Raw genomic sequence first — 12,329 nt, forward strand, 5'->3', positions numbered from 1 at the left:
ATTATTATTATTATAAGCAATCCCCTCAGTGCACTTGGATCTTTGGTGGGTTTGTTTTTTTCCTTCCCCTGATACAGTTGAACTTTTGCTACATCATCCTGTATAAAAGAGAAGTTTCCCAACTGCTGTTCTTGCAGCCTCTTTACAGGCAGTTTGTGTATTTCCTGGCCATTCTGACAAGGGATTTGCCTTTGTACTGTACTGCAGTCCCAGGTGGTTTCATGACCTTGTGCCTCTCAAGGAGAAATTCAGTTGGTGTTCTTCTGACTCTCAGACTTGGAGTTTGTCACTTCCTGAATAACTACATTTCAGCAGCTTATTTGCTGATTTAGAATATATCCCAGAAACAGTATTTTTAAGGTATCCTTGTCCCCATTGCCAACATAATGAAAACCACTTCTCAACATGTGTGGTAAATTCTTCAAAGGAGTGTCTGCTAGTAAGTGCTAAAGACTAATTAATTGAAGTCGGAAACCTTCCCCATGCTGTATGAATAAATTTTGCATCTCTCACCCCAGGCTATCTTTAGTAGAGTGTTACTAATAGCAGCCACTCCAACTAATATCCATTCCTCAAGTGGAGTTTAAGCTGCTTTAAAAAGACAGATATAAAACAATGAGGAGGAGGTGATAATACTTGAGTATGTAGCCGTGTGAATTAAAAGTCCAACCAAAAGTTATCCATCCAAATGCTTTGCACTGTAAGCTCCTTGGAAAAATAAATGCCTGTGCTTTACTTCATCTCGTGATGAACAGTACATAAATAATTGCTACAGCTCCTACCAGATGTGACTTTGGATTTGACAAACTGCACAGTGAATCAGCAGTAGGATCAAGGACAGGCTTGGAGTCTGTCCCCTGCATGAACTTGCTGAGCCATTGCTCTACTTTTACCACTACTTCTCTTGACCAATGCCTTAAAGTGCTGAATTAGTTAATGTTAAGTTTACATATATAGTTTTTTAGTAGTAAGGCACTTCCGTTCAGAGATATTCCAGACATGGGGGAAAGTAAGTCTTTGTTCTAACAGTTTTCTATACAAACAGTTGTTTTTGATTTTGAGTCTCAAAGCATTGTGTAGCTGGCTGAACCAGCTCTGTGGCAACACTAAACCTGGACACAAGTGATGCATGCAGCTACTCAGTACTGTCAGTGTTAAATGTGAAATGGTGCAACCAGGTGGATAATAACAGTAGGGAACTGAGATTGCACAAAGGAAACAACATGGCTCTTGTGCTTTGGAGCAATAATAAATTTTGGCCACACAGAAGTTCAATAAGCAAAACCTAAGGAAAGCTGGGAAGTTTTTTCCTACAAGTGCTGCATGCACTTGTAGTGATTTCCAAAGAAGCACCACAACTGTGAATTTGTGTGCTATTAAGCTAGAGGAGTGTTTCTGGTGTGGATACTTACCTGCTCGAACCCCTTCGTAGAAGTCATGGCCTTTCTGAAAGATTATAAAAAAAAAACCTGTTAACATGACAGGTTACATTTATCCCATCCTTCCCTATCCAACTTCTGCTTGAAATGCAAGTTCTCAAGATTCAGTTAAATCCCACTTGTACTGTTCTTTTCTAGGCCTTTTTGTCTTTACTTATTAAAGAGCTCTGTATCTTCTTAAGTGCAGCCACATCTCTTAAAATCAGTCTGTTGACCTGTAGCTCATCAGGCACTGTGCCACAGTCCAACTTCTCTCTGTGTAACACCTCAGATCTCTTTCCAAAGAGGTTCACATAATGGGGCTAAGGTGTGTGGTATCAGAAATTCTTTTGAGAAAGGCCAGTCTTCAGGAACTGTGATGTATTCTGCATACCTGGAACACTTTGCAGTTAAATAGAATCCCATAAACATCCAATTCCTTTTTAAAAAAGGGAAATGTAACACTTAATTCCCTAAGCATGCTTCATTAGTAATGGAGCCACAATCTTAGCTTTAGTCAGGCATTAGAACATCAGAATTAGACAGATTTTCATTTTTTAAAGTATTTACTTTAACTATCACAGATCATTTAATTGGACATACAAAAAACTTATTTTAAAATGTGACAAAACTAATAATAAGGATGCCATGGCAAACCCTGTAAGGCATTTGTTCAGATCATTCAGCTAGCAGCTCTGTTCCACTGCAAGGATCACTTTCTTATGTGCTATCCAAGTACTCAGCACTTAGTACAAATAGCACTAAAATCTCTTGCTGTGATAAATTTTTCATAGACAACACTCTTGAAAGGCAGTGATAAACAACTATTTGCACCCTGCTGCTGGGAACTGAGGCAAGGACTAAGTAATTTGAATAAAAAACCTGTTCAAGAGCACCAGTTTTCAAATGACAATCCAAATATGAAACTATTTTCTTATGTTTTTAACAGAAGTCTTCTACATTCCCATGTGACCATCATTAATGTAGTGTCCTTTGCATTCCATGTAATAACATGAAACAAGAAACAAGTGACAGCCTCACAAACCACAAAGATGATATTGAAACTTAAAACCTGTAAATTATAAACCCTTGACAAAATCTACATAAAATGTTTAGTTCTGGTGAACTGTTCTCCCCCTGTGGCTGGAGAGGGTCAGGGGCTCAGCTGTTGCTTACCATGCACGCCTGGCTCAGCCTGTATTCCATCCTGAGTACCTCCTGTAAGCTCATGGAAGCTCCTTCTCTGAGCTGTCTGAGAGTCAGCTTTAAAGACGTGGGTGACATCTTATTAATAGTCTGGGGAAGACATTAACATTATTTTTATTTTCTTCAATTTGGACATTTCTGCAAGTCTGTCTTTTGTGCCTTTTAAACTTTGTGATGGCTCTCTTCCCCCTGAGCTCCCTCTGTGACACCTATTCCTCCTCTCCCTCCCACCAAGCTATCACATTTTAAATGAACTTCCCTGCATAAGCTTTGATCAGCAAGATCTCTGGGATGTCTGCCATCACTTGTGGAAAACCTAGAACTCCTAAGGTCCCATCATTTAAGATAAAATTACTACAAGCCAGAGAAATTACTGTAGTTTGAAAGACATTTTCAAGGAGAATCTTTTGATAAGTGAAGGCAAGTGTTACAATCAATTATACTTTTTTTTTAATAGCATATATATATATTTTTTAATGTGAATTATTCTTAGATTTACTGATATTGTAGGTGATATTAGTATTGCTTAGCATTTATTTGGTACAATAGAGTGATAAGGTAGTAAGAGAGAGATTGGCAACAAACTTCAAGTCGTTGCTTCACGATCACTGGCAAAGACCAAACGATATGCAAAGAAGAAATCTGTGTAAGAAAATATTAGAATAAACCAAACATATTTATTCAGATTTCTTGTCTACGACCAACAGATACTGAAGTAGTTTAGCCCTACATTACTCTGCTGATAGGAAGCCTAGAGGTTTTGCCTTACTTCTTTTGACAGAAGCACAGGCTATAAATACTGTGCCACAGACAGGATTCTTGTAAAGCACACAAACAAATGCTGTAAATCTGGCTCTCAGGAGTATCCTTTGCTGAACTGCATGCCAGTAAACAGTAGGGGAAAGTGGGGAGAAAGACAAAAATCCTAGTTAAGAAAAAAGAACTGAGCTTTAAAGCTTCATGGGGTTGTGGGGAAAAGGAGTTAAATCTTATTGTAGCTTATCATTGTTTTCTTACTCTAAACACAATCCTCCTTTCTCTGTAAACCCAAATAAAAGGTATGTACCATTCATGATACAACAGACATTTCCTGATAATTAGGACATTTTTTTTATCACTATTAAAAAGCAGCAGATGGTAAGATTTGCCTCTTTACATTATTTTCATTGCAGACATTAGGCTCCTTACCACAGCCTGAAATGGCAGGTTTCCAGTCATCAGCAGCAACATTTTTTTCTAGCTCCCAATTACTCTTCATCCCTCCAGACACCAGCTGATACAGCAGTGACCCATTTTGCCTAGTTAAGCTGGAAAACATGTGATTGCCATACAAGCAGGAGTGTGTGGAATTGTGCCTTCAAAGCCCTGGCTCTGTCGTTCTTGTAATCACTGTGCTTGAGAGACAGGCTGGCAAAGAATGAGCCAACGTTGGCTCCAAGGGCCAACAGTTCCTCAGTTCTGGTCAAACTCTCCAACAATGAGCTGCCTTTGAGCAGATTAAGAAATCTGGTATACCTCTAACTACATCACTCTGTAGGTCCCAGTTGGGTGGCAGCTCTTAACTGGATCCCTTTTTTCCTCTAAGATGCTCTTGCTGGCCTTATCTTCAGCTGGACCTTTCCTCCTTTGAGTTTCACATTCTGTCATTTAGATTAGGAAGTCTTTGCTCAGACCAGGTTAAATGCTAAGCATGGTACAGCCAGATGGCTCCAGGGCTGAAATGGTCATGGCAAGTTCTGGTCCAAGCGAGCATTGGAATGGGGAAGGTCTGGAAAAAGCACTTAAGGCAGCAGCTAGATGCACTAGACTGGTTATCTTGGCATATCAATGAGGCTGAAGGTGGAGGAGGTACTGCCATAAATCAAGCTGGAGGAAGAGGAACACGGCAGGAAAATGGGTAGGTGTAATTGCAGAAAAATGAGTCACCAGTGTAGCTATAAATACATTCTCTGTACAAAGAGGAGGGGACTGGTGCTAGGGAACAAGCCTGGAAAAGAGACAGGATAGGCTGGAGTGGGGAGTACTAAAATGCAAATAAGTCTTCATAGAAGTATTTGACATCTATTCCAGTATCTTTCAAACCATCTTCATTTTTACACAATGATCCCCAAAGCTCTAAGCTGAATTTGCAGTAGACTGAACACCAATAAAATGCTAACAGAAGATGACTGAATTAAGTGGCACTGACACAGCAGATTTCCTTACAAGCATAAAAGTGGGAATAGTGACTTTCTTTCAGTTAAAAACCCCAAAACCTCCCAGAGGTCCAGTGCATCACTCTCCTTGTAATAGATGAAGACATCCATCATTTACTTACATGAAAACTCAGTCAAGTATCTGATGCCTTTCAGGTTTAGACCTTGCATTTACTTTGTGCCACTAGAAATGACACACCTACCCCTCAGATTAAAGCTTTTTGGCTCATGTAAATTCTGAAAACAAAGTAGCACTACAAAGTTAAAGCTTTGAAAACTACTGAACTCAAAGTGTTAGCTCTCTAGCTTTCTACCAGTTTGTAGCTGGGTTCAAAATGTGGTGTAAATCATGAAGTCATTCTCAAGTAGGATTTTAACAACTTTATATTCTTCTTCACACAATATTTCAGTATCAAATATGTGACAGCCTGCCAAGCAGGCATGTTTTGAAAGTAAAAAGCAGGAGTAGTGTAGGTCAAAGAGAACAGGGTACATGGGATAGCATGGCTCACAGCATACTTGGATTACTGCAGAACTAGGAGTTCCATTTTGTTAACCTTGCTGATCCAAGGTAGATGTACCAAGGGGTACCTCCAAATTAGGATATTTGTATCAAAATTTCAGTTAGGGCTTATTCCATAAGCTTACTTATACATATAATAAATACAGGAACAAGCAAGGAGAATAAGCAGAGACACTGCTGCTACTGAATCAGCTGATATGACATTTATCGGGTGTTTGCTGTTGTTCCTGTACCTGGACACTGAAGTGAAACCTTGGTTTCACAACCTTGCCTAATCCTACTGCTTAGCACAGCATGTCTGCTGTCAGAAAGTCCTCTGAAATTTAAGTATTTGTTCACACTAAAGTCTTGCATCCACTAGAAAATGTGGGATTTGTTTCATGGTGTTTTTCCCATGAATTTCTGCATGGACTGAGGCAAGTCATACCAACAGAGTCTTATCTCTTGAACAGAACAGATGATTGTTCTGAAACACTGGTCAACTCCAAGGACATTCATTTATGAATCACATGAAAGAAAAAAGTTGTTATGAAGTCCTATTAAAGACATAAGAGAGCTGAAGAAGCAACAAAATAGCCTTTTGTTGTTGTTGTTGTTTTTCAGGAATTTAAAAAAATCAGTGACACAAAATCATAACTTTGAAGTAGATGACCTAATTTAGTCATCAATAGATTACTTAGTTTTCTAAGTTCTGAATTGAAACTGTTAAACAAATGTACTATCATAAACAATAAGGAAAAAGAACAAATAATTCTTTGTTGTTTTCAACATTCACTGAACCTAATCAATATAATATGAATAGTTAACATTTTTATTCTGGCACCAACTCGACTTGACTGCTTAATCCAATGAAACTTGGAATAGTAGGGGAAAAAATCAGCCTTCTCTTCAATTTTGCTTTTATAAGACATATGCTAAACTTCTTGCAATGTACTAGATGTACTGATTGGCACAAAGATAGTCTTAGAACTTCCTTTCTCAAAAACTGTTTGATAGTTCCAGTGACAATGTGTTACATTTTGAATTACTTTTTTTTTAAAAAAAGTGACAGGGTGCCTAATGTGAATACTACCTTATAACATTCCTTCTGCTCATATCAAGTCAGAGATGATGGATGTTTTATTTTACTGTGAAAGGAGGATTTCTTCTGTGAGCTGTAACTAAAGTTAAAATGACCCTTTTGCTGGAGGAACACTTCAGTTCTATCCAGTTGGAATATTTCACTAGTTCCAAACAAAACTTTTACAAGGCACCTGAACTTCAAAGGAAAAAAAGAAAATACACATATTATTTATAAATTAATCTAAGTTGCTTCTTACTTTTGAGGCTGAAGTATGAACTATGTGTGTAGCATTGCTGCATGTTTTTTGAGTAGTGACTACATCCAACACTCAGAAATGCATTAGAAAGATCAAAAAATACTTTGTGATTATAATTTTTTTTTGCTGTTTACCCAAATGAGATATCTGGAATGGAAGAAAAACAACAACACTTTTCTGGCACTGTTTTATTCCCAGCCTTGGCAATATAATGAGAAGCTATAAAGGGAAAACTTGTTCCCAGCAATCCCCTGACTGTGGGGAGGGGAAAAGAAAGGGGAGCTTGGTTTTTTTACTAAGTTATAATTTTATGCACCATAAGATAGTGCTCACATTGTGTGATTTTAGAGGAATACCCTTGTCTGAGTAGAAGTACTGACAATCCCTCAGGACTGTGTGTGAGAACCTGAGGCTCTCAGTCCAAAGCTCTATAGGGTAATTAAAGTCTGCCCTATAACAAGAAACCATAAAACCAGACTTAAAATCTCTAACAAAAATGACAAAACTTTACCTCTAGCTGCTTCATGGCAAAAGGAGAACCATCTTGCTTTAACTTTTTAACAATTTCTTCCATACTATTTGCTGAAAAAAGACTAGAAGAAAAAAGCAATCAGTTAACAAGCTGCTTCAGTCTCTGTTTTATCTTTGAAGGGATATTGGAAACACAGCACAACCAGCTGATTTGGCTTTTCTTAGCAATGTCTTCCATGTTGTTCAGTTTCAAGTAACTCAGGCATCTCCTTTTCCTTTACAAATCTCTAGTGTTTCAATAAACCTTACCAACAAACTCTGGTATTTATTTATAAACTTCAATTACTACCATCAGTCTTAGCTGTATTTTTAGAACATAGTAAATCTTTAGCTATCAGCTCCATTCTACTGGTTTGGTGTCAGCATCTTTTATCTCTAAATGTAGTTACTGCCATCCTTCTTGCAGAGATTTAGCTCTTTCTTATCACTCTCACTTATTTCTGCTTTAAATTCCAAGCTGTCATGGCCTTTACCCAATGAGTCCTGTAAATGTGTTAGGTAACATTTCCTGTTCAATGGAACAGTTACTCTCACAAATTCCCATCCAATATCTACAGAAAATGTTCATTTTAATGTGCCATAGGCTTTGAATCAGGTTATTTTTTCCAAGTATTTAATGTACTGATGAGTGAAATATTAATGAGCTTCAGATAAAGCTCCCTATAGACAAAATGTTACTTAAACTTGGAGGTAATTTCTCTCACCTTATCTGTGAAATACTGTTACTAGATTTAACTTCATGTTCTCTACCCACAAGAATAAAAAAATTTAGAAGATTACTGAATACCTGTTAATCTTCTCCATATGTTCATCAAGTGAAAACTCCTTTTCTTGATCAATTGTGCACTATTTAAAAAACAAATACATATTTTACTTGGTTGTTTTAGACTGAAAGTGTATCAGTACCAGAAAATTTCAGTGACTTGTGTTCCAGAAATATTGTATCATATATGAACACCTAATGTTCATAAGACAGTGCAATTTTTAATGAATTAAAATTTTGCAGTGTGTATCTATGAACTTGTCCCTATCCTGTGAATATTAAAGATGTTGCCTCATACTGCAGTGCTTGCTCTGAGCTACTACATATGCTATTTTTCTGGGAGGTTATCTTGTACACCAGAATTCTGATTATTCTATCAAAACACTTCTGTGCAATGCACTAAGAATGTCAGTGCAGATAAATCTACTCAAGAATCAGATTATTTTTAAAAACAACTTTCATTTTCTTTAAAAATATACAGGTCTGTGTTTAGGCTTTTTTAATGACCAACAAAAAAAGGCATTTCTCTTCCTTTTTATGTAATTTAACAAAATCTTATTTAGACATATAAAGTGTGTGACAGATCCATTGGCCTTCTGTAGGAAGGCTGTCAAATGTTTCACATCTTCTGGCATTAAGGGTTTGGGACATAAGCAGATGTTTCAGGAACAGCAGCTGAAGCTGAAAAGGTTCTCTGGCATTTCAGCTCTGATAACTAAAAATACACAGTTTCCTTTTTCATTCAGTGCAATCTTACTGCAACATATAATCACTCCTATTTCATAGCATTCTGTTTTGTCAAAATAATCAGCACTATGATGTAAATTAGCTTATCCCATTTATTTTTCCAATTAATCTTATTTATGAACTCAGTAATTACAAAACAGCAATAACAAGAGTAGACACAGCTGATTTTAAAGCTGAACAACAGCAGAGTAATTGACTGAGTAACACTGAATACTGGTTTGACTCTAGAGGTTTTCATTTGAAAGAGAACTGCAAAGCACATCAAAAGAGTTAAAATAGCCACTGATTGTAAAGGCAAAACCTTTTATTTTCATGCCCATTGTTACATGGGGCTAGCACAACTATTATGGAGAGAGTGCAACGAGTTTGGACACTCATTATTTTCAAACACAGAAAAAGATAATCAGTAATGTGGGAAAAAATGTCTATATATATTTAACAATTTTGCTTGATTTCAGTAATTTCAAATTACCTTCATGTGGTAAGAGTTCAATAAATCTGCAATTTTTTCTTTTGAAGGAGATTTCAGTGCTATCAGGTCTTTCTCCAAGGCAGGCAGCTGTTAAAAATAAGATTTAATTACAAGTCAAACAAAACATACTACTTGGGCTATTACTATGGTAATAGTAGGACATACATATATAAACACCCCCTCATCCTCCCCAACTTTCTGACAGACCCTAAAGAAGTACAAAGCAAACAACACAAGGAGTCAGTTCATGTGTCAGTGTTGAACCATCCCAATTTATTATGTCTGCAGTGACCAGCAAAGAACTGATTCCCAAGCAGCCCCCCAAGGCAGTGCTACAGCTGCACCAGCCTGAGAGGAAAGAACATTTGAATGGAATGTTACCTTCACTGCAAACTTTGCAGTTGTATCAATCTCTTAGTTTCATACACTGTTGCCTAATCTGCACAATTTTTTAAGCAACTTCATTCTGCTGAGTAGATGATGCCCTTCCAACAGTGGGATTGTAAAAACAGCACCATTTGCTCCTTCCTTCAAGCAAAGCTGTCACCAGCTGGCAAGAGTCAGAAGGACAGCTTGAGAGTGTCTCACCATGCCCGTTTGCAGGGCATGGCCAGCTCATGTAAGTGCACCTCTGCAGAGCTGGGTGTTGGTAACAGGGCACCGGGGGCTAAAACCCCAAAGCTCGCTGTGGCTGTGGCTGTGCCCTGGCCAGCACTGCTGGCACGTTACCTTTTCAGATTCTACAAAATGCGTAGCGATGCCAACTTTGAGCACATCTCTTCCTTTCAGCCTGCAGCCTGTCAGCGCGAGGTAATAGCCAATCTTTCCTGAGAGCCTTGGCAAGAAATACCCTCCACCTACATCAGGGAAAAGGCCTGCAACAAACAACACAAAACAAAAGTGAAGGGAGGAGGTCTTGCACTAATCATCACTAGCAGCAATTTTTTCTTGTCTCATTTTCATCTTCCTTACATAGGCACAGGAACCTTGCCTGAATTTCTCCTTGACTTGGCTTGACATTTCTGGCATCAAAATCCTTCCTAAAAGCAAACTCTTGAACACTTTCCAAACTTCATCCTCTTCACTGGCACACACTTTACAAATATATACCAAAGAAGAATATTTATTCTATTTGCCAACAACTTGAGACAATTTTAGGTGCTTGAAAAAGCAACTGTGTTCTCAGCAAGGAAAAAGAAGACCCAAAGAATTGTGAAATAATTTGTGCAAGCTCAACCTGGATGCTGATTTTTCACTGAAATCTTTTATTATGATAAAAATATGAAACACTGATGCAGTGCCTCTTGCACAGCTTAGTTAGAACAAATTTTGGGGCTAGGACTGCAGTAACAGATCAACAATATTGATAGGGACTTCCTGAATGTGGAGGCTGACTTAGTACTTGGCTCTTTGACAGGACTGTGACTAAGCTAAAATTTAAAAATAATATTGAACTCTCCAGTTTAGTAACTCTCTTATATACTTTTTTAAATCTACAGATTAGGGTATTTTTTTTAAGAATTTTAAATATTTTAGAAGTTTTATTGGAAAGTATCTACCTTCTGTTATATAAATTGCTCACAAAAAATAAATTTAGACATCTTTTTAAACGTACTTAAACTTGAGAAAACTTTAGTTTAGTTATTGATTTTAGTATTTAGTCTTGGTTTCAGAAATCTGAATGCATAGAAGCAGGGTCCAGCTACTACCCTGAAATCATGCCAATGGTGCATTTATGAAACTGAAGTCTTCTAAAGGAATTAAAGGTGTGGTGGATTTTTTTTTCACTTTCAGAGAATGAATCAAGTTAATCAAAACAAGTAAAACAGAATACAAATGAGCAATAAGAAACTTGTAAGACAGTTGTCAAAGAGATATTAACTGGGAAAATTCAGATGTACATAAGGAGTTTAAATGGGGATATGATAGAAGATGGTGATTTTTCACTCGTGTGTACTTGCTTTTGTTCACAAGAGTCAATGTATGCATTACAGAAAGACTCTATTCCAAGTATTCTGAAACATGAGAAATTAATGCTCCCTGAATAGTCCTCCCTCTTGGATGCAATAAGGGGAGTTTTCTTTCAGACAGCTGCTCTTCAGTGTTTCCCTGTTAATAATCTTAATATCCCATCTCAGCCTCTCCTCTGGCTCCCTCTTGGTCTTCTTTTTGTTCTGCTGCTTCTACTACATCAAAAGGTTGGGTTTAAGAGCCACTTCCTATCAGTTACAGCTGTAGTATTCTATTCCCACTGATGTGTGTGCTGTCATTAATTGATTTATCCCTCATCTCTCAGGCTACTGAGACATACAACTCTTCTGAAATGCTGAATGCCTTGCTGATACCCTTTAAAAGCCCTAAGCTGTACTAGCTCCAATTCATCACTTACCTTTTTTTTATCTGTACTCACATTCTCAAATAGTCTATTCTACATTTTACCTGCTCAGCTTGAGCTATCACAACAGTGATGCCAAGACTTCTATTTAGTTTTATGTTTCTATTCATCTGTCTCCCCTTGGATATCCTTCTACTGCAATAAAAAAAACCAAACCCAACATCACTTAAAAGGAAAACCTATCTTAAAAATGCCCTCCAAAGCAAAAAGGCAATTACATTATTCTCTCCATCCACCAGAACAACAATATTTTTTCTTTTTGCTGTATTAAAATAATACTGATGCTGGACTACTGCTCCCCCCACACTCCAGCACACTTCCAGAGGAAAAACATCTTTCTATTGGGATCCATAGTGTCTTTCCACTTGGCCATACATGGGAAATCAGTTCTAAATAAACTGTGAAGTTGATTAGCTTAAGTGGCTTTAGAGGCAAATAAACCTAAATTGAATGAAGGTTTCTTTAATTAAGGAATTTACAAACAGGATTAGTGAAGGTCTACCTAATCCACTTTAAACTTACTTGGTTGCATAGTCTGCTATAGCTTCTACTGTATCCTTTTCAATGTTCCTGTCTTCCTTTTTCTCTTATAACTCCTCTTGTCCATGTTCTACATATTGCCCTTCTCTCAGTAACACTTCCCATATGTTTCTCTTAATGTATTCCACACCTGATTTTTGGTTTTATGTTAACATTTAACTATCATTTCTCAATTTCAATTCTCAATTAGTGAAGTAAGAGTAGAGCTGTGTTACTGCTG

The 12,329-nt window shown here is 37.4% G+C and overlaps 1 protein-coding gene and 1 long non-coding RNA gene across 7 annotated transcripts in view; one reads left to right on the forward strand and one right to left on the reverse strand.

Annotated features, from left to right (window-relative positions):
- Positions 1 to 12,329, reverse strand: part of HIBCH (3-hydroxyisobutyryl-CoA hydrolase) — a 37,625-nt gene that overhangs the window by 5,551 nt on the left and 19,745 nt on the right. For all 4 annotated transcript variants that reach the window (XM_064433849.1, XM_064433850.1, XM_064433851.1 and 1 more), the window contains 6 exons: positions 9,904 to 10,049; positions 9,175 to 9,261; positions 7,980 to 8,038; positions 7,173 to 7,254; positions 2,595 to 2,714; positions 1,413 to 1,446 (listed from right to left, as the gene is read on the reverse strand). In XM_064433849.1, coding sequence (XP_064289919.1) covers positions 1,413 to 1,446; positions 2,595 to 2,714; positions 7,173 to 7,254; positions 7,980 to 8,038; positions 9,175 to 9,261; positions 9,904 to 10,049 — 528 coding nt within the window. The remainder of the gene's footprint in view (positions 1 to 1,412; positions 1,447 to 2,594; positions 2,715 to 7,172; positions 7,255 to 7,979; positions 8,039 to 9,174; positions 9,262 to 9,903; positions 10,050 to 12,329) is intronic.
- The window catches only part of LOC135308640 (uncharacterized), a 32,574-nt gene that overhangs the window by 2,568 nt on the left and 17,677 nt on the right, over positions 1 to 12,329 (forward strand). The gene's annotated exons all lie outside the window — the stretch shown is intronic.

Source organism: Passer domesticus, chromosome 10, assembly GCF_036417665.1.
Source record: "Passer domesticus isolate bPasDom1 chromosome 10, bPasDom1.hap1, whole genome shotgun sequence".
NCBI classification, from domain to species: Eukaryota; Metazoa; Chordata; class Aves; order Passeriformes; family Passeridae; genus Passer; species Passer domesticus.